Source organism: Schistocerca americana, chromosome 11, assembly GCF_021461395.2.
Source record: "Schistocerca americana isolate TAMUIC-IGC-003095 chromosome 11, iqSchAmer2.1, whole genome shotgun sequence".
Classification (NCBI taxonomy): Eukaryota; Metazoa; Arthropoda; class Insecta; order Orthoptera; family Acrididae; genus Schistocerca; species Schistocerca americana.
The window spans coordinates 131,556,377-131,579,766 of NC_060129.1; the positions used below are offsets into that span (position 1 = coordinate 131,556,377).

Sequence of the window (23,390 nt, forward strand, 5' to 3'; positions counted from 1 at the left end):
CTAGAGCCGCTCGGCCACACCGGCCGGCGTTTCACTAGGGCTTCGAGCAAAACGGGATTTAACGACTGAGCGACAAATATGACCTATAACATTATGATCTATTACGGACTCAGTGTCAACGGGCAGCTTAATACACCTTTTATAAAATAAATGCCTGGCTCAACAGGTACGGCTACTGCCAGCAACAGTCCACGCAACTGGCTTGGAACCACGTCTCGTAACATTGAAATGACTCCAGATTTCCAATGTGAAGGCGACATGACAGGTATATGTTGACGAAAGTAGTTTGCTGAGCAACAAGAAAAAGAATTCGCAAAACATCAATCAAATTTTAACAACTTATGTCCAAACAACAGGAGCGAATGTTAACTATAGAAAGAACCGCGCTTGTGGAACTAGTCAAAATATGAACAGGTTTATCGTAACCGAGGACGGGCTGGGGGTTGTGTACTTTTAAAAACTGGGAAATATGGATTGAGTTAAACGGACGCATAAACTTGAAGCGAACGCTGGAAGTGATAAAGGACTATGACACGGTAGTTTCCGATAGGCTCCGAACGACAGGCTTCATGGACTCATATACAATAAGCAAATACATTATTTGACAGCAGTTATTCCATCACCCACCACGTTTGCTAACAGACAGCTGGCACTGGTATGCCAGCTTATGTGTGGTTGCTACGTGTTCAAGACTGCCTTTAGTACCGTACGCCTACAGCGCACACAGATTTCTCTGGAATTTACGTCTGAACTCAACAAATGGTGTTATGTCACGTCAGACAGGGGAACGCTGCAAAACAACCACAATGCCGTATCCACGCGACGTTTCATTCTGCTGGATGCCTCTAGCAAAGACACTCGATCAACATAGGCCAGCTAAGGCACGAGCTAGATAATATTTGATGGTATTATGTAGACAAGCTATAACATTTGCAAGGAATAATATACCACGAAGCACCAAAGAAACTGGTATAGGCATGTGTATTCAAATACAGAGATGCGTAAACAGGCAGAATATGGCGCTGTGGTAGGGAACGACTGTATAAGACAACAAGTGTCTGGCACTAATTTTAGGTCAGATACTACTACTACAATGACAGGTTATCAAGATTTAAGTGAGATTGAACATGGTACAATAGTCGGCGCATGAGTGACTTGACACTGCTGGGCCATCAAGTCTCAGTGTGCGAACCATTCAACGAAACACCATCCATATGGGCTTTCAGAGCCAAAGGCCCACTTGTGTACCCTTGATGACTGTACAATTCAAAGTTTTACACCTCGCCGGGGACCGTCAACACCGACGTTCGACTGTTGATGACTGGAAACATGTTGCCTGGTCGGACGAGTCTCGTTTCAAATTGTATCGAGCGGATGAACATGTACGGGTGTGGAGGCAATCTCACTAATGCATGGACCGTGCGTGTCGGCAGGGGACTGTTCAAGCTGGTGGAGGCTCTGTAATGTTGTGGGCGTGTGGATTTGGACTGATATGGTTCTCCTGATAAGTCTAGATACCAGGTGACATGTACATAGGGATCCTTTCACCTGCATCCATACAAGTCCACTGTGCATTCCGACGGTCTTGGGCAATTCTAGCAGGACAACGCGACACACCCCACGTCCAGAATTGCTGCGCAGTGGCTCCAGGAACACTCTTCTGCTCTTAAACAACTCCGCTAGCCACCGAACTCGCCAGTCCCACACTATTATTGAGCATACGTGTGATGCCTTGCAACGTGTTGCTCACAAGACATTTCCATCCCTTCGTACTCTTACGGATTTATGGACAGTACTGCAGGATTCATGGTGTCAGATCCATCCAGCCCTACTTCAGACATTAGTCGAGTCCATGCCATGCTGTGCAGTGGCAATTCAATGTGCTCGTGGGGATCCTAGACGATGTTAGGCAGGTATACCATTTTCTTTGGCTCTTCAGTGTAAGTAAACCCAAGCTTACCGTACAAATGAAATCGGACTGACATGACATGAAACGTGTCGTGGTTCCTATCAGACAGAAATTGTGCAGAGCTCTATTAAGCTGACATCGGCAGTGCCAGTAATGCCATGTATAGGGTGGAGCTAATAAGTGTGGCCTGGACGAGTGGATACTATTTGTAGCAGCGTTAACGAAGGGGGAAAAGACCTACAGTTACATCTAACAGGATGGAGCAACTTGCCATACAACAGGCCCACCCTTGCAGAACATTTACCAAATCTTCGTGTCTGACAGAGTTGCTAGCACAGGTCTGTTTGTTCACAGCCCTACCTGGCCACCCAGGTCACCTAATCTGTTGGTGTACGAATGCTTTGTATGGGGAGCCCTAAAGTGTAAGGCATATCACAACAACTCTCACAGTCTCCAAGAACTGCAGCAGATCATTTCGGATGAGACTGCAGCAATTCCAGCAGCGCAGCCTCCATCCGGCCTCAAGCAACATGGACCAGTGCCCAAAAATGCCAAGAGATGAATGGTGGTCACTTTCAACATTTGCAACAGTCAGGATAGTACTGTGTTTCCTTTCCACTACTGGAACTCTGTTCTTTGGGCCACTTTTACTTGTCACACCGTGTGGTAGACAGAAATCTGCAGAAGCAGGATGATGGAAAATGAAGCTGTTATCAACAGAGCAAATTACATGCACATTCAATTGAAGCACATTGTTCAGATGAGTAGTACCCACAGTAACATTAAGTCAATATTTTAAGGACTAGGAATGCTAAGTACAGTCATGTGTCAGGAGTAAAGAACTCTTTTAATTACCTCTTAAAGTGCAATATTATACCAAAAAAAAATTGTGGGGTGACTGTTCCCATTAGTAGAGAATCTCGATTATAGTCCAGGCCTGACAACATTTTTAAACTATCGCCTAATGTCCATTACTATACATTCTAGATTAATATTATTCGATCACTTTGCACTTATATCATTTCATTTAATGGAATCTTCATTGATTTAATCGGGACTGACTCGATAACTTGTTTGTAGTGCATTTATTTCATTTCAGCTATACTATTGCCTTTCTATTGTAGCAATTTTCACCACAGTTGAATTATGTTTAGACATCAGCTTCTTTTTGTCACCAGCTATCATCAGATGAAAAATTATTATACAGTGAAGTGCCAAAGAAATTGGTGTACCAGTGTGTATCCTGATACAGAGATATGTCAACTGGCAGAACACGGCGCTGTGGTCAGCGACACCCATGTAAGACTACTAGTGTCTGTCGCAGTTGTTAGGTCGGTTACTGCTGCTACAAAGGCAGGTTTTCAAGATTTAAGTGAGTTTGAACGTGGTGCTATAGTCGGCTCATGAGCGAAGGGACACAGTATCTCTGAGGTAGCGATGAAGTGGGGATTTTCACATATGAGCATTTCATGAGTAATCCAGTAAAACATCAGATCTCCAACAGCGCTGCGGCGGAAGAAAATCCTACAAGAACCGGACAAACAACAACTGAAGAGAACCATTCACCGTGACTGAAGGGCAACCCTTCCACAAATTACTACAGATTTCAGTGCTGGGTCATCAACAAGTGTCAGCGATGGAACCATTCAACGAAACATCAGAAATATGGGCTTTTGGAGCCCATAGCTCTCTCTGGTAGCCTTGATGACTGCATGACACAAAGCTTTATGCCTCGCCTGAACCTCTCAACACTGACATTGGACTGTTGATGACTGGAAACATGTTGCCTGCTTGTCTGGTTAGTGGCTAACGCTACAGATCTTTATTTATGGAAATATACAGTACAATCAGATACAAATTTTGCGTATTCACATACACCTTTACCTTTAACCCAAATAAATACAGACTCATTTTGACTAATTTTTCTTTTGCTACGAGTATACAAGACAAGAGGAGATGTTGAGTAATAAGCTGATTTACCAAAATCTTTACTACCAATTTCAAACATATGATAGGTACGATAGGCAATAACATCTCTATCATTAAAACTTTCAAGACCAGGTACACTAGGAACTCCGCTACCACCTCTTACTATGGCTACAGTGAACAATACATTTCCATGTGAGAATGTGTCGTTCATATCCAAACTAAGCAGGGGACTGTTCAAGTTGATGGAGGCTCTGTAATACTGTGGAGTGTGTGCAGTTAGAGTGCTATGGGACCCCTGATTTGTCTAGATACGACTCTGATGGGTGACACGTATGTAAGCATCCTGTCTGATCATCTGAATCCATTCATGTCCATTGTGCATTCCGATGGACTTGGGCAATTCCAGGGGGACAATGCGACACCGCACATATGGTCCAGGAACACCGTTGCTTAACAACATCTGCCTGCTACCTAACTGCCCAGACATGAACGTTATTGAACATATCTGGGATGCCTTGCAAAGTACTGTTCAGAAGAGACCTCCGCGACCTTGTAGTCTTATGGATTTATGAACAGTCCTGGAGGGTTCTTGGCATCAATTCCCTCCAGCACTACTTCAGACATTAGTCGAGTTGATGCCACGTCATGCTGGTGGGAGACCAACACGATATCAGACAGGTGTACCAGTTCCTTTGACTCCTCAGTGAATTAGTGAAGAATGGAGAGTGTTGTAGAGTTGTAAACTTTTTGCAGGACAGATGGGGTTTTACAGCTGGTCACAATTTTACTTCTATGATAGTATACCTCATGAGTTGAGTTTGTGATATAATGTAAGAATTTCTGTTTGTTGTACAGGAAACTATCTGCAGAGGAGAAGGGGAAGAGGCTGATTGAGGTGACTGACAAGGGAACAGTGGACGAGCTGGAGACGCTACTCGCCGCTGGTGCGGACGTGGGGTCTCGGGACGTGAACACGTGGACTCCTATGCACTTTGCGGCATTAAGAGGAGACGTAGAGATAGTGAAATGCCTGCTCAGGAATGGGGCGTTGGTGGACATCAGGGATATCACACAGCAGACGCCTCTGCACGTTGCTGCAAGCAGTGGCAACGCCGCTGTAGCGCAGTTGCTGGTGGCGTTCTCTGCGGACCCCCACGCCAGGAGGAGTGACGGGAGCACACCGCTGCACATGGCTGCGTTGAGTGGCCGTGCAGCTGTGGTGCGGGTGCTTGTGGCTGCTTCTGCCGACGTCAACGCCAGAGATAACAAAGGTCGGACGCCGCTGCACAGAGTGGCATGGAATGGCAGCGCAGAGGTGGTGAGAGCGCTGCTGGGTGCAGGAGCCGACAGGCGAGCCAAGGACGACACAGGGAGAACCCCACTGGACATCGCCAGGGAGAACAACAGACAGCAGATAATAGACTTGCTAACATGAGGTGACTTTGTAGGCCATCATGAAGCTGTCAGCCCAACAAACAAGTCTGGGGAAAGAAGAAAAGAGCGACTTTAATTTCTTTTTAAAATTGAGAGGATAAAAAAAGGCAAACCTGCAGTCATTCTTTGTATACATATTTACACAGTACATATAACTAAAAACATTCCTTCATGAAATCCTAAAAAGAATCAAAAAATACTTTGTCATTAATAAACTTCAGTCTTTTACATTATTTGATTATAACAAAGCACAATGTATGTGGTAGAAGCATCGTTCACGCTGTTTGAACTGCTGTAAATTTCACAATACCTAGATTATTGCCATATAAGTTTGTGTTCACATGTAAGACCATTTGCACATAGTGCACTAAAGTTTCGTCGGTGGTTAAATTCTGACATTACAAATAATATGCACACAACACTAGGTCTAACCTCAGACTGAATTTCCTCATGTATCTGCTGTACAGATGGTTCACTACTGAAATGTGGTACTTACTGGAATCAAGGAAAACGTGGAAGGAAGGACCCACCAATATAACTTTCTTTTTACACTACCTGTTTAGTTAACAATATATAACCTTTGTTTTACAGATAATCGAAGCATTTAACCATAAAGTCCCTTAAACAAAATGAACTAACTTGGAAAATTCTTTTGACCTTAAACCCTAACTTCAATAAGCTTTTGATTTTGGCAAAAGAAATCTGAAGTGTTGTATTGCAAAACAGCAAACAACATGACAGTGATTACAAGACGGCTGGACATGCAGCCCGCCCATTACCAGGTCATATAGTGGTGTTTTTCTAACACGCTGGACACAGTCTGTTTAATTACATGCCCTTCTGCAACATATGAAAACTATAAACACCATTGATGACAAGAGTGATTCAATTATTCAAAACAAATGACTTAACTTTTAATTTGAAGCTGTACATTATAAGGTTTTAGGGTTAAGATGCGCACCTGTGCTTAAAGATTAAACAGAATAGCAAACAATATGACAATGATAAGGCTTACTTCAAAGCAACCAACCTCTTAATCTCAATCAGCAACCAAGGTGCGACCAGACCCCAACCCAACCCTTCTGACAATGGACTAATGCCCTGGAGACAGTTGGCTGCCAATACCTTCGAGGTTAAACTGACTGTCAGTTATTAAGGCTGCTCTGAATGAATGTCTTAAAACCTATCTTGTGAACACTAATTGTAAGAGAACTCTCTCTGCAGAACCACAAGATCTAGCTAAAATACACCAATAATGACAGAGACTTTCAAAGATAGACTCGAACCGCTTAGTACAACAGGTTTTTAAGATTATAACTAATGACTGAGAAATACAATAACAATCCATGAACTGAACCAGTTAACAGCTAAATCTAGCCACAAGCGCCCTCTTTTCTCTAACAGCAACTTGTGTACAACTATTCCGGCTGTATTTACAACCAAAAGCTGATTAATTAGAACATTAATAATTGGGTACAAACCAGAAAGGAAAGGCAATATGATAGAGGGACAAATTTTGAATCGACAACTAGTGTCTTAGTCAATACCACTGCCGTATTTACGACCAAAGAGCCGACCGAGTAAAAATATGAAGGTCGGGTACAAACCAGTAAATAATGAGAGTAGGTACAGAAAGGAACAAATCACCTCGAGGATTACAGAACGTTACTCCCCTTTATCAGCAAGCAGTTCCATGGATCCACGGTGTGTCGCAGCATGGTGCTGATGGGAGCCAGGTAGAAGAGGGCAGCCATGCCATGAGTGGCTGTCCAACATGAATGCTGACAGGATGTCAGCCTGCTGCTTGTAGTCGCTGCTGACGCTGGTGTAGTACTCCGGTATCTTCACTCTGTGCAGGCCCTCCTTGCGCAGCTCGTGGCTTCGGCCACTCTGACCTCGTGTCCATCTCTTCTCGCGACGCTACCGCCAATCCCGAAACTTCGTGCCTCCCTCTCGGGCCAGCGAACCCCGTGTATATATCGGCAAGCAAAGAGCTTCTAAGGACGCAACCCTCAGACACCAACTTTTCCTCATAGATATTGACAACGGGGCCACAAGAGGGATAGTCGATACTACCCATGAGCCAGTGATGCCAGAATGAACAGCCTACTAATTCAATGGCGCCACGACTCAACTACTACTGCATTTAATTGCAGTGTATTCTTGGTGGCAAAACTGATACCCTGCTGTCTGCTAATCACGTAAAATTGTATTATCGATTCAGTTTTAATTAACTGTCACACGTTTCTCACTCATCCAGCTACAGATAGCTCATGTATTATCATGTATCAGGTAGTATGGGTGCTCACTTTCACATTACAAGGTGCTGCAGCAAATTTTTCCTTTTTCCACATCTTCCTTGCGGCCTCTTCAGTGCAGTCTGGCGTCATGTCAGTTGGTCCTCTGCAGGGGCCTCCACTCAGTCCACTGTGCAAGGAACCTGGCTGAATGGACCAATGGTGGCCGTGCCCTCATCGCCACCACCAGCAATCTGCTGAACTGTGGCTTGCAGGAACTCTACAACTCATAATGGAGTGTTGCAAATTTGTGTGGACGATTTGACCAAAAAACTCAGCGTATCAGTGGAAACATGCATAGGTTACAGCTCTACAGGGTAAAAATTCCAATGGTGAACGTAAAATGAAATAAAAATTTATTTGTACATAAAATAAACACCTCAGTTAGTGGAAATAAGTAAGAAAAAAGGGCTTTTAGCAGTCTCAGCTGTTGTTAATGGCTACTGGGTATAAGCTACAGCCTATCTTACAGCTGTGATATACTGGAGATGTAGAATAACCTTCTGGATGCTGAAGGAGTGATAAGGTGCAGTAGTATGATCAGAACAGCACATGCAATAACACAATTAATATCCTCTTAATGTTGTCATCATCATCATCAAATTACAGTCACTGTAAGAACTCTGCTAGCATTTCAAGTTGAAGACTATTAACTACAACCACAAGACAATATATATTTTTCTCAATGCTGCAAATGAAAAGTATCACCCATTAGGAAGACTGGATCAATTAAATAATAAAAATACATGAAATACAGTTCCCTGAAACAATAATTTTATCTTGGAACAGTTCCCTACTTTGATTAACACATCAGGTAAATACTTGTGATGAACTTTCTTAAATATTTTAATTATATCTCTTGGTCATGATCTTCTGACTGGTTTGATGCAGCCACAAGGAATTCCTGTCTTGCGCCAACCACTTCATCCCAGAGTAGTAGTTGCACCATACATACTCATTTATTTGTTGGTTCGCTTTGAACCTCTGTCATGCGCTGCTGCTTTTCCTCTCTGCAACTCCCTCTACCATAGAGGAAGTTATTCCCTCATGTCATAATACAAGACCTACGATCCGGTCCCATCTTCTTGTTAGTACTTCCCATAGGTTCCTCTCTTCACCAGTTCTGCAGAGAACCTTCCTATTCATTATCGCATCAGTCAATCTGATTCTGAACATGTTTGTATAGTGTTACATCTCATACATCTCGATTTCCATGTTTTCATTTTTTTCTACAGTCCATGATCCATTACCATACAATGTTGTGCTCCATGCGTAAAATCTCGAACATTTCTTCCCCTGATTAAAGCTAGTATTTTATACTAGCAGACTTCTCTTGGCCAGGAATACCTTCATTCCCTATACTAATCTTTACGTGTCTTCCTTTCTTTATCAGGTATTATTTTCCTCTCAGGGTTGCAGAATTCATTGATGTCTTCTACTTTAAGGTCCAATGTTTTGATGTTAACTTTACTTTCGGCTTTATTTGGTTTACACACAATCCATATTTCGTATGCATTAGAATGTTCATTCCATTCAACGGGTCCTGTAATTATTCCTAATTTTCTCTGAGTACAGCACTGTAATCAGCATGTCTTATCGCTAATACCCTTTCATTATGAATTTTAATCCCCCTCTTCTACTTTTCTTTTATTTCCATCATTGCTTCCTCAGTTTATGGATTGACCATTAAGAGTGTAAACTGAACAGACAGGGTGAAATACTGTATCCTTATTTTGCACCACATTCAACCCAAGCAGTTTGTTCTTGGTGTTCCATTTTTATTGTTCCCTCTTCTTTCATTGACATATTGAATATTACTTATCTTTCCCTACAGTTGAATCTAATTCTTCTGAGAATTTATAACATCTTGAACCAATGTACATTGTGGAGTGTTTTTTGTAGGTCCACAAATCTTTTTGTTAGCTCGTGCTTCCATTTTCTGTCACAGCATCAGAAGTGCCTCTCCGGTGCCCTCACCTTTCTGGAAGCTAAACTGATCGACATCTAACAGATATACAATTTTCTTTTCCATTTTTCTGTATATTATTCTTGTCCGAGGCCTCGCTGAATGAGCCACTAAGCATGTCGTGCAATCTCGCACTTATTTGCCCTTGTTATCTTGGGGATTGTGTGGATGATATTCTGAATTTCTGATAGTATTTCTCCAGGCTGATTACGCCGTGAGACAGTTCTGCCCCTCATAGAGGCCTGCATTGTGCTCCTTCCACGCTATACTCTGTTCTTAACATTGTGATTTACACTGCACTCTTCATGTTGCTTTCAGCGTCACTGCAGGTCATATGACGTTTTGTGAGCTAGATCAGTTATCTGGACGACTACTTAATTTACGATTTCTTCACATTTTTCCTGTAACCACTTCACAATTGCTTTCTTTTTTATTTCAATCCTGAGTGTCTCATATTTCTGTATTCTTCAATTTCTCTTAACATAACTGTACTTTTTTATTTTGTTGAACAACCAAAGTACTTTATTTGCTAGCCATTGTTTCCTTCATAACAACCTTATTTGTGTGTCCAACTTCTACAATAACCCATTTTGGAGATGTTCATTCCACATCTACAATCTTAGAGAGCTTAAAAGTGGGGTCATTCTTCAGTACGTTCTTGTCCCACTTCTTTCCACATTGATTCTCCTGGGCGATTCTCTTAAACTTCAGTCTGTTCTTCATCGTTACTAAACTGTGGTCTGTATCTTACTGAGAGACATTTTCTCAATGAAATATTATTGGTGTGGGGGAGAGGAATGTCAAGTAACAATCTGTGGGTCCAGATACAGACCTTTAGATTTACAGTCTAGCACTTACCCATAGCGCCACCATCTCCTGTAAACCAGTGACTGAAATTCTGTCGATCACTTTTACAGCCGTATATAAGTGAAATGCTGTTTGGTGACTGAGCTCATCAGTTTAAATGGTTATTGGTGGCAAAGAACTTCGTTAGTATGTCTCATATTCATCCTCTCTGAAATTAGAGCATCCTATTAATGCCTCTAGAAAATGACCTGCAGGATTTGTTAAGTGGGATAAATAAAAATTATCGGCAGGAGATGTTTGTGTTTGCGTTGCCGAAATACAGTCAGTTACTCTGCATATAAATTTGACATGGTGCACTAACTGTTTAAAATAAGTGTTTCCTAATCATCGCCTTAGCATTCTGACGTATTTATCACCTAGTACTTGGAGAACAAAGTGATTTTTGGGAATAAAAATGGCACGTATTTTGTTATTACATTGTGTTGCTTCCGTGAACACACATTAAAATACAGTTGGCTACAAAAGATTCACTTGCATGTATTAAAACACTGCATAAACTACATATATGACAGATTAGGTATGTAATACTTGTTTTATTTCTTATCATTAAGAATGTAACAGTGGGCAATCGAGAGATCCATGAATTTCAGAAATGTGATACTACTGCAGCCTGGCCGATGGATGCAAAGAATGCAACATGGAAAAAAAATCCATCCTGCTACTTTCATAGTAGATCTGCAGCAATGATCTAGAACTTTATTGTATATGCGCTCTTAAGAATTTAATTCTTTTTCAAATTTCGTTACATGTGTATCTGTGTTCATTGGCAGCAATTTTGCCGCTTTTTTCACTAAGGTCTTTGTATAGTTACATTATTTTCATCGTCAGTTTATTATTTATTAATCCGATTGGCATACAAGGCGAAATATTAAACTAGGACATTACTGCATTAAAATGACAAATTCAGCATTATTTAATTACATAATACAAAATTTTATGCAACATGACTTAATTTTTTAAGCCGTTCAATGGTATTGTCCATGACGTTGTTCATAACCTCCAGTTCACCGTTAAATGCATGCACAGTACACTCGATCAAGTGGTCCATTGATTGTTGAGTCCACATCCGCAATGCGCAAGTACCTATGTTGTCATCATCTCCCTGCGTTTTCCGACACCTATCCTCACACGGTTCAGAGTAGTCCACACTGTTCTGGAAAGGCTACAGCCCTCTATTAGTATGCTTGGGTCAGTAACCAGTTTTCTGCTCTTTACTATGCTTCTACTCCATAAACGTCTCCTTTCAATTTCTGGGTAGAAGGGAGACACCTCTTCACTTGTTTGCCATAGAGGTGACCTTGGCCTCAGGCGGTTTTTTGGTGTCAAGTCCTGGTATGTGGGAGGGTTAGGGTTTGCCAGTATTTTGCTGTATTCTCTTGATAGAAACTCCTTCTGATTTCAGATGGTACTGTGTTAGACAGTATGAGTAGCCAATATATAGGTGAAGGTCTAAGTGCTCCAACCTCTCCTAGCTGGTTATCAGTATTTGATATATACACACTTCTGGCCCATACAGGTTCACAATACTCGGCCACGCTCTATAAGAGTCCCAAGGCTGAAGCTCTCAAGGCATCTACATCACATTCCCAAGTGGTTCTGATGAGCTTAGCAAGAATGGCATTTCTAGATTTCATTTTTTGTTTTGCATCCTCTGGAGGTTTCTGTATGTTAGGGACCAGTCAAGCTTTACCCCAAGGTACTGAGGATTACCTTCATTTTAAATGGTCTGGTTATTTTCGCAGATGTTCAGTTTTCTCTTGGTTTCTCTGTTACTGAGATGCATGCTTCCACTTAGTGTCTTGTCTGGTTTCGGTTGTAAAGCCATGTGGTGTAGTATAGGCGCAAAATATTTAGGTTATCATTCCATTTCTGCTCTATTTTTTCAAAAGATTTGCTTTGATAAGCTATTGGCAAGTCGTCCGCATATATAAACTTACGGGACGTTGTTTCTGGGATATTCACAGTGTACAAGTTAAACAATAAGGGGGCCAGTACCCAGCCCTGTGGGAGTCAGCACTTGAGCGCTGTGCATCTGCTGGTTTTGCCATTAAGAGTTCCTGTAATTTTTCTTCCAGTTAAAATGTTCTTCGTTATTCACAGGTCTGGCTGCTCTGAGTTTTTTCTATCAGTTTTTTTTAAAGTGGGCCATCCCTCCACACTGTATCATATGCTGAGGTGAGATCCAACTGGACAACGCCAGTTTTCTTGTTTCCCTACAGCCTTTGTCATATGACCGATGTTCTTAGTATCATCCCTTAACTCTGGTTGTAGATGTCTCTAATTTATGAAATTGGTGGTCTTGTAACTGTACTAGGCCACCATCACAAAATATTAACATTATAGTTTGAAAGTTATCTCAAATTGTCTTAATGAATTACTTGTGTCCTTGCACCAAAGCATCTCAGATGTATAGCACGGTCGTTGACACAATTAGTGGCGTCCTTCTCCTTTTCATTAAGCTCAACTTTCTACTGTCTATCATACTGACCAGGAACTTAATACGATAAGCGCAATAGCCACAAATAATGAATTTAACCCCAACATCATTGATAAAATTCTTGGTAAAAAGGTGAAGAAGAAAGGCAGGTCCCCACTGTCCCCGCTGACAAACACAGACTAACTGGGAAAGAAGTGCAGATTACCTTTTATACGGTAAACATCAAACAGGGTAAGTAACATTTTGAACGCAAATAGTCTTTCCACGTCCCTCAGACAATAGGTAGTTGTTTGTTCACTGCAAAAGATAAACAACGAGGCATCACAATATGTGGGGTTTACTAAAGCAAATGCCGTGAGCGTCATTGGACAGACGGGGAAGTCAATCTGCACGAGGCTTAAGGAACATCGTAGGAGATGTAGATTGAAGAAGCCTGGTTCAGTCTTTGCGGAACATTACCTTAACAATAAAGACAAACACATAATTGGTGTCAAAGTCTTACACACAGAGGAAAAGAGGGCTAAACTCAACCAGTTGGAAATTATAGAAATTAAAAAACCTATGTGTGCAGCCCCACACTTATTATTAGACGAGCAAACCTAATTCAATTATTCAACTCTTGTAGATGATATCACAACTCCAGATTAGAAGTAAAACTTTGGGCCTCAATCCATCCACAGATAAAAAGTTCTTGGCCGATGCATAACTTTGTTACCAGGTATGTTTAATCATGTTAGTGGAATCGCTGAATTGTGTAATTCTATATGTAATTTGTCAAGAAATCGTCACTGATGTAATGCTACATTAAGCTATGGATCGACACATTAAGAAGTTGAGATGACTGTCTTTGCCTTATCATCGTCCTTAGGCATCAATAATGTATTTCAAAATGGGCTTATAACCCGAAACCTAGGTTGAGCAGTAACAATAATAACATTTTTGAAACAAGGCGGAAAGCAGTGTTTGTTTAGTTAACTCACAATATTTCACCAAAAACCAACAGCTGATTCAGTTAAAAAGTCCATCATACTGCGTAACATCCCAGGAGATGCAATGCTACCAACATACTGTAGGCTCATGTGTGTTTGCTAGAGTACTGTGCATGAAATAAAAGGTAAGAGGCCAACTGGACTCAAGTTAACAAGTAACAAAAAGCGAATTTGAAATGAAACCGGTCTCACAGAAGGATCTGATTCCTTGTCAGGAAATGTGGAGGGAAAATAGTCATTTACCAGCATCAAAGTCAGTAACGTCGACTTCCTTCGTGATGGGCGATTTTTTGTATGATATGATGTGTAGCTCATAAACGGATTTAATAACTGATCCGAAATTTTCTTTTTTCTACAGTGTTACAAGCTCTTCACATCTGGCATACGCTTCTCTGCGTTACTGTCACCGCAGAGTCAGTGAATGTAGATGCTGCAGTTCACACATCACTTGGCATTCCTCACCCATTGAACTAAAACCGTGTATACATCACATGAAATTCAACGAGTATGGTGACAGGCAAAAAACAGTCAACAGTAGGGAGTACTCTAAGTTTCTGTCACCTTAGTAACTCAAGAATGAGGAGATGGACGTTTGGTGAATCCCAAAGGTGCTGACAGTGACAATTTTAGAGAAGAATGAGACAAAAATCGTAACCATATTCCTTTATCCCTATTAACGTTATTTTATGTACACATGCAAACTAGGATATGTCGAAAGGTAGTAATTGTGGCTGTAGATCCAGGTAGATGTTAGTTGTTGCTCTTGACTGTCAAACGTGTAACTGAAACAAAGAGAAACAGCTCATATTCTTTGGTCAGATCCTGATTTTAAACGTCTGTTACAAATCAGCCGAGCCTAGAGATCTCAATCTTATAGGACTGGCTGCATGACAGGTTCCACCTGCCGGAATTATCGGGTGCTAGGATAGCGACAGCTGATCCCTTCTGGTTCCTGTCGCAAATAGTCTTAAGCACATAGCAAATTAAAAATTAATTTAAGGACAAGAAAAATAGCTGTTAGCTGTGATGTGATTGATGAGATTTTCTTTTGTAGACACATTACTTACACAAAAACTTAACAGGCATAAAGGATGAATGTGGAAACAATAATTCCAATTGATTCCAGAGAAAAATAAACCTTTGAGTGGAGAGGTTAATTAGTTGTTAGTTTTATCAATTACATGTTTAGCACTTTTCGCACTGAGATATTTACATAGGTTTTGTCCCTGTGGACTGACACTTTCCTGGCTTTTTAAGCAAGGAATGAAGAAAATATAAAGGTAGTAAACTATGTAGATTAAAGTTTGAAACTCCCTCTTTCTAGTGCTGTTATACAACTTTTTCCTGAATTGAAGTGGTATTTTTTCTACAATTTTGATGTTGCATGTTTTGGCAAAAAAAAGGACAACATACCATAACTTCTAGATTTTATTCTTTTGAATGTTTACAAGACATAAGAATATCAAACACAAACACAAAAACTTAACAAGCATAAAGGATGAATGTGGAAACAATAATTCCAATGGATTCCAAAGAAAAATAAACCTTTGAGTGGAGAGGTTAATTAGTTGTTAGTTTTATCAATTACATGTTTAGCACTTTTTGCACTGAGATATTTACAAAGGTTTTGTCCCTGTGGACTGACACTTTCCAACAAGTTTCCTGGCTTTTTAAGCAAGGAATGAAGAAAATATAAAGGTAGTAATTTAGATTAAAGTCTGAAACTCCCTCTTTCTAGCGCTGTTATACAACTTTTTCCTGAATTGAAATGGTATTTTTTCTACAATTTTGATGTTGCATGTTTTGGCAAAAAAAGGACAACATACCATAACTTCTAGATTTTATTCTTTTGAATGTTTACAAGACATAAGAATATCAAACACAAACACAAAAACTTAACAAGCATAAAGGATGAATGTGGAAACAATAATTCCAATGGATTCCAAAGAAAAATAAATCTTTGAGTGGAGAGATTAATTAGTTGTTAGTTTTATCAATTACATGTTTAGCACTTTTTGCACTGAGATATTTACAAAGGTTTTGTCCCTGTGGACTGACACTTTCCAACTAGTTTCCTGGCTTTTTAAGCAAGGAATGAAGAAAATATAAAGGTAGTAATTTAGATTAAAGTCTGAAACTCCCTCTTTCTAGTGCTGTTATAAAAATTTTTCCTGAATTGAAATGGTATTTTTTCTACAATTTTGATGTTGCATGTTTTGGCAAAAAAAGGACAACATACCATAACTTCTAGATTTTATTCTTTTGAATGTTTACAAGACATAAGAATATCAAACACAAACACAAAAACTTAACAAGCATAAAGGATGAATGTGGAAACAATAATTCCAATGGATTCCAAAGAAAAATAAACCTTTGAGTGGAGAGGTTAATTAGTTGTTAGTTTTATCAATTACATGTTTAGCACTTTTTGCACTGAGATATTTACAAAGGTTTTGTCCCTGTGGACTGACACTTTCCAACTAGTTTCCTGGCTTTTTAAGCAAGGAATGAAGAAAATATAAAGGTAGTAATTTGGATTAAAGTCTGAAACTCCCTCTTTCTAGTGCTGTTATACAACTTTTTCCTGAATTGAAGTGGTATTTTTTCTACAATTTTGATGTTGCATGTTTTGGCAAAAAAAAGGACAACATACCATAACTTCTAGATTTTATTCTTTTGAATGTTTACAAGACATAAGAATATCAAACGAACATATTTTATTGAAAAAACATGTTCGCATCAAATTGAATACATAAGTGCAGTTTTTGTTTTGTCAAATATAATTTACTCGAGTATTGTACTCTTCAAAACTGTGTGGTATGCAGAGACCTACATCACACTACTTACACCATAACGTTTCGTTCCATACTCTTTTCCCAGTTTCTTCTTCCCCCTTATTTACACTAGCTCTACAGCACCTCCGTGCATTTATTTACATGCTGCAGCTAGAATCTAATCTGGGACGTGTCAGTCAAACACTGTCTGCTCTTGGTGATGATCCACCTTTTGAAGCCAAACCACACCACTATGAGCTGTTTGGGTACAGATTTGACGAAGCATACCAGAGATGCTGTCTTTTTTGTTGTTTGTACACAGCGCAAATATTCACTACTGCTAAAAGCCACAATTCTTCCGCCCTTTCAGTGTCTTCCAACACAAGTCATAAAAGCCTGATAGCTGGTCAACATTGTCTGCTCCAGTTTTACTTTTGTTATAATGTATTACCTCATCTCGTTTACGTCTGTCTACTTGCCCTTCTTTGCTTTGGTATTAGGTACAGTGAAATTTGCTCGATGTCCGATCGAAAGACCAAACACATCCCTGGTTGACTTCCATTTAACCGCAAGCAAGTGTTTCTTTTTCCAAAACATAATTTTTTCCTTTCTAAGCTCCTCAGTCTTCATTTTATTAGGTAGACACTTCCTGTTTTTCATTTTAGTGAATTAACCCAAGGTTTTATTCTACCACAGATTGTCGAACGCTCCAGGGGTTTTTTAGAACTTGGTCATGTAAAAGCAGATTCCTTTACCATAATAATCTCCATACAACCTCCAAATAACAGACAATACAGAGTTATCTACATTTTATACTTTACCTGTTTAAATTTCACAGTTCAGAGCATAATCTGCTGTTGAGTCTACACAGTAAATAAAGTTTGATTCGGTAATTATTTGGTTTTGTTTTTCATGTAAACTCTAAATTCTGTTCTCCCTCTGAACTGGCATATTCTTTCATCAGTTGTAAGTTTCATGTGTGGTTTAATGTCATTCTTACACTTTGTGACAAAGGAACTGAATAAATGTCAGATTTTGTGCAGTGACCATGTCCTGCATAACCTAGGATTATGGATTTAGTGTTTCAATTCAAGTACAACACAAAGGAAATCGAAGTCGATCTCTCTCTACTAATTAGCCTGGTTGGATTTAGAAACGCATCCTTTAACCAACAGTCACTTATTTTTAGCAACTTCACCTGCAGACAAAACAATAGAGAAAGAGAACATGTCATGTATCTTTGCTATTGACGATCAATGGCATATAGAATTTCTCTAAACTTCTTATTCATTTCATGAATTTTTAGTGCATCACACCCGTCTGTTTCAACTTTAATTGTTTTTATTACCTCGCTATTGCAAAACGCTGGAAAACAGTTGACTTCACTACATTTTTCATCTAGTTACAAAGTTACACCACTAGCACTATTGAAGACTGATAAATCAGGTTGATTGTTGACTCTGGACCAGTTGCTCACCCATTAATCACATTTTGTCATGTTTCAGCACAGGCAGCAGTACTAAGACGCTCATCTTCATCTGTCTATATATAGATAAATACATATATAGACAGCTGAAAGAACAGTAAACTCCAGCAAAGATAACAAGTATTGATGGAAGAGCTGGGCCCAGGTTATGACCTTATTTAGTATTTGCCAAGTGATTCATTTTTATTTAACAATTTGAAAAAATAGTAGTGAAACACAATGAATTAATCATTTAGAAATATGCAGTTCTTAAACAATGAGAGGTCTGTTTCGAATTCCAAAGAGCATCATGGCTCAACCAATTTAACAATGAGCAAAACGATGCCAAGCTAACACAATGGTTTTAAATTACAGACTCAAGATTTAAGGGACCTGATAAATTTATAGCAAGAGTTTTGAAGGTTGAATAAAAGAACAACTAGCACAAATTTAGTAATAAGTAAAATGTTTAAGGAAATTTAAAGGTCCTAAATTAACAGAATTAGTTCATTTACAAACCAAAATTTTTGAAGGTCATGGGCAATAAAGACTAGCACAAATTTAGCAACAGGTAAAATGTTTAAATAGTTTAGATGTCCAAAGCCAACGGAATGATTTTAAATTGTAGTTGTTGTGGTCTTCAGTCCAAAGATTGGTTTGATGCAGCTCTCCAAGGTATTCTATCCTGTGCAAGCCATCACCAGATAACTACTGCAACCTACATGCTTTTGAATCTGCTTAGTGTGTTCATCTCTTGGTCTCCCTCCATACTTCCTTCCAATAATAAATGGGTGATCCCTTGACGCCTCAGAACGTGTCATACCAACCAATCCCTCTTCTAGTCAAACTGTGCCACAAATTCCTCTTCTCCCCAGTTCTCTTCAGTACCCCCTCATTAGTTACGTGATCTACCCATCTAATCTTCAGCATTCTTCTGTAGCACCACATTTCGAAAGCTTCTGTTGTCTTCTCGTCTAAACTATTTATCATCCATATTTCACTTCCATACAAAGCGGCGCTCCATACAAATACTTTCTCTGACACTAAATTTTAAATTACAGATATATATATATATATTTTTGAAGGTCAAATGTACACCAAGTGTACTAATAGATCTGGCCAGATGAGAACCTAAAACATAAGTGAAAAGCTAATCTACATGTACATCTACATGTATGTGGTTACTCTGCTATTCACAATAAAGTGCCTGGCAGAGGGTTCAGTGAACCACTTGTAATCTGTCTCTCTACCGATCCACTCTCGAATGGCGGACGGGAAAAACGAGCACTTAAATTTTTCTGTGCGGACCCTGATTTCTCTTATTTTATCGTGATGATCATTTCTCCCTATGTAGGTGGGTGCCAACAGAATGTTTCCGCAAACGGAGGAGAAAATTGGGTATTGAAATTTGAACCGAAAACGCCACTCGAACTCACATATCATGTCTGTGGCACTATCTCCCCTATTTCGCGGTGGTAAAAAATGGTTCCAATGGCTCTGAGCACTATGGGACCTAACTTCTGAGGTCATCAGTCCCCTAGAACTTAGAACTACTTAAACCTAACTAACCTAAGGACATCACACACATCCATGCCCGAGGTAGGATTCGAACCTGCGACCGTAGCGGTCGCGCAGTTCCAGACTGAAGCGCCTAGAACCGCTCGGACACCGTTGTCGGCCGCTATAATAAGAAACGAGCTGTCCTTCTTTGCACTTTTTCGATGTCATCCGTCAGTCCCACCTGATGCGGCTCCCACACTGCACAGCAGTACTCGAGAATGGGGTGGACAAGCTTGGTGTAGGAAGTCTCTTTAGTAGACCTGTTGCACGTTCTAAGCGTTCTGCCAATCAATCGCAATCCTTGGTTTGCTCTACCGAAAACACTACCTATGTGATCGTTTCAATTTAGGCTATTTAATCATAAATGTTTGTGACATCACCAGTAGCACCTGCAACAACCGTCACATTCCCACCGCTTTGCTCAAACGGCGCAGTAATAATGGTAGGCATCATTAGGCAAGGAGAAACACTATTGAAACCAAAGAGTAAAAAACTATTACCCCTGTCATCACACCCAGGGATCAGAACTAAGTTAGTTTTCAGGAAGGCAACACAGGGCGCTCAGCGAACACAGATGGGCAGGCTCCAGCAGTTTCTATAAGCGATACTATAAAGGTGAATACAAACTCCCAAGAAACACAAATTCACCACTCATGGAACAGTCTCATATCGTAACAACAGTAACAATGTAACAGTAACGACATATCCCACTAACACCCCCTAGCTAAATCACACAAAACGGCTTCTCAACAGGAAGCAGGTGCTCTCTCAGCACACCGAAATCAGCTCACCACAAAGTCCTTCCCGTTGCAATCGTTCGCTTGGACAGAAGCGGTCAAAACAGCGACCAGCGGCGCATGGCGACACACGTCTCCTCCAGACGACTTCGTTCCTCCTCGCCCCCGGTGGCTGCCCGTTGCACCCTCTCGCGCCTCGCAAGCCTTTAAAACCGAAAGACGTGGTGCAAGAGCGTCGCACGACGACCACACGGAAAACGAACCAGAGATACGACCTGCAGACTGCAATCGATACGTCAAACAGTATAAAATATTTTCAGGCAATGAACCATGGACCTTGCCGTTGGTGGGAAGGCTTCCGTGCGATACAGATAGCCGCAACGCAGGGGTATCTGTTGAGAGGCCAGTCAAACGTGTTGTTCCTGAAGTTGAGCAGTAGCCTCTACAGTAGTTGCAGGGGCAACATTCTGGATGATTGACTTATCTCGCCTTATAACACTAACCAAAACGGCCTTGCTGTGCTGGTACTGCGAACGGCTGAAAGCAAGGGGAAACTACATCCGTAATTTTTAGCGAGGGCATGCAGCTCTACTGTATGGTTAAATGATGATGGCGTCCTCTTGGGTAAAATATTCCGGAGGTAAAATAGTCCCCCATTCGGATCTCTGGGCGGGGACTGCTCAGGAGGACGTTGTTATCAGGAGAAAGAAAACTGGCGTTCTACGGATTGGAGCGTGGAATGTCAGATCCCTTAATTGGGCAGGTAGGTTAGAAAATTTAAAAAGGGAAATGGATAGGTTAAAGTTAGGTATAGTGGGAATTAGTGAAGTTCGGTGGCAGGAGGAACAAGACTTCTGGTCAGGTTGATACTAGGTTATAAGTACAAAATCAAATAGAGGTAATGCAGGAGTAGCTTTAATAATGAATAGAAAAATAGAAATGCGGGTAAGCAACTACAAACAGCAAAGTGAACGCATTATTGTGGCCAAGATAGCTACGAAGCCCACGCTTACCGCAGTAGCACAAGTTTATATGTCAAGTACCTCTGCAGATGACGAAGAGACTGATGAAACGTATGATAAAAGAAATTATTCAGATAGTGAAGGGAGACGACAATTTAATAGTCATGGGTGACTGGAACTCGATGATAGGAAAAGGAAGAGAACGAAACGTAGTGGGTGAATATGGAATGGGAGTAAGGAATGAAAGAGGAAGCTGCCTGGTAGAATTTTGCACAGAGCGTAACTTAATCATAGCTAACACTTGGTTCAAGAATCATAAAAGAAGGTTGTATACATGGAAGAAGCCTGGAGATACTGGAAGGTCTCAGATAGATTATATACTGGTAAGACAAAGATTCAGGAACCAAGTTTTAAATTGTAAGACTTTCCAGGGGCAGATGTGGACTCTGACCACAATCTATTGGTTATGACTTGTAGATTAAAACTGAAGAAACTGCAAAAAGGTGGAATTTGAGGAGATGGACCTGGATAAACAGAAAGATCCAGGGGTAGTAGAGAGCTTCAGTGAGAGCATTATGGAACGATTGACAAGAATGGGGGAAAGAAATACAGTAGAAGAAGAATCGGTAGCTTTGAGAGATGAAATACAGAACGTAGCAGAGGATCAACTAGGTAAAAAGAAGAGGGCCAATACTCATCCTTGGATAACAGAAGAGATACTGAATTTAATTGATGAAAGGAGAAAATACAAAAGTGCAGTAAATGAAGCAGGCAAAAAGGAATACAACGGTCTCAAAAATGAGATGGACTAGAGGTGCAAAATGGCTAAGCAGGGATGGCTAGAGGACAAATGTAAGGATGTAGAGGCGTATATCACTAGCGGTAAGTTAGATACTGCCTACAGGAAAATTAAAGAGACCTTTGGAGAAAAGAGAACCACTCGCATGAATATCAAGAGCTCAGATGGAAACTCAGTTCTAAACAAAGAAGGGAAAGTAGAAAGGTAGAAGGAGTATATAGAGGGTCTTATACAAGGGCGATTTTCTGTAGGAAAATATTATAGAAAAGGAAGAGAATGTAGATGAAGATGAAATAGGAGATATGATACTGCATGAAGAGTTTGACAGAGCACTGAAAGACCTAAGTTGAAACAAGGCCCTGGGAGTAGACAACGTTCCATCAGAACTACTGACAGCCTTGGGATACCCAGGCCTCACAAAACTCCAGTGAGCAAAAATCTAGTGAGCAAGATGTATGAGATAGGAGATATACCCTCAGACTTCAAGAAGAATATAATAATTCTAATCCCAAAGAAAGCAAATGTTGACAGATGTGAAATTACCGAACTATCAGTTTAATAAGTCACAGCTGCAAAATACTAACGCGAATTTACAGACGAATGGAAAAACTGATAGAAGCCGACGTCGGGGAAGATCAGTTTGGATTCCGTAGAAATGTTGGAACACGTGAGGCAATGCTGACCCTACGACTTATTTTAGAAGAAAGATTAAGGAAAGGCAAACCTACGTTTCTCCCCAATGTTATTCAATATGTATACTGAGCAAGCAGTAAAGGAAACAAAAGAAAAATTCGGAGTAGGAATTAACATCCACGGAGAAGAAATAAAAACTTTGAGGTTGGGCGATGACATTGTAATTCTGACAGAGACAGCAAAAGACCTGGAAGTTTAGCTGAACGGAATGGACAGTGTCTTGAAAGGAGGATATAAGATGAACATCAACAAAAGCAAAACGAGGATAACAGGAATGTAGTCGAATTAAATTGAGTTATACTGTGGGAATTAGATTAGGAAATAAGTCACTTAAATTAGTAAATGAGTTTTGCCTATTTGGGGAGCAAAATAACTGAGGATGGTGGAAGTAGAGAGGATATAAAATGTGGACTGGAAATGACAAGGAAAGCGTTTCTGAAGAAGAGAAATTTGTTAACATAGAGTGTAGATCTAAGTGTCAGGAAGTCGTTTCTGAAAGTATTTTTATGGAGTGTAGCCATGTATGGACGTGAAACGTGGACGATAAATAGTTTAGACAAGAAGAGAATAGA

At 40.3% G+C, this 23,390-nt stretch overlaps 1 protein-coding gene across 1 annotated transcript in view; it reads left to right on the top strand.

Annotated features, from left to right (window-relative positions):
- The window catches only part of LOC124553813 (ankyrin repeat and protein kinase domain-containing protein 1-like), a 97,780-nt gene extending 91,874 nt beyond the window's left edge, over positions 1 to 5,906 (top strand). Inside the window, exon 5 of the mRNA XM_047127797.1 lies at positions 4,694 to 5,906. Coding sequence (XP_046983753.1) covers positions 4,694 to 5,273 — 580 coding nt within the window. The 3' untranslated portion in view covers positions 5,274 to 5,906. The remainder of the gene's footprint in view (positions 1 to 4,693) is intronic.
- The last annotated feature ends 17,484 nt before the right edge of the window (positions 5,907 to 23,390 follow it).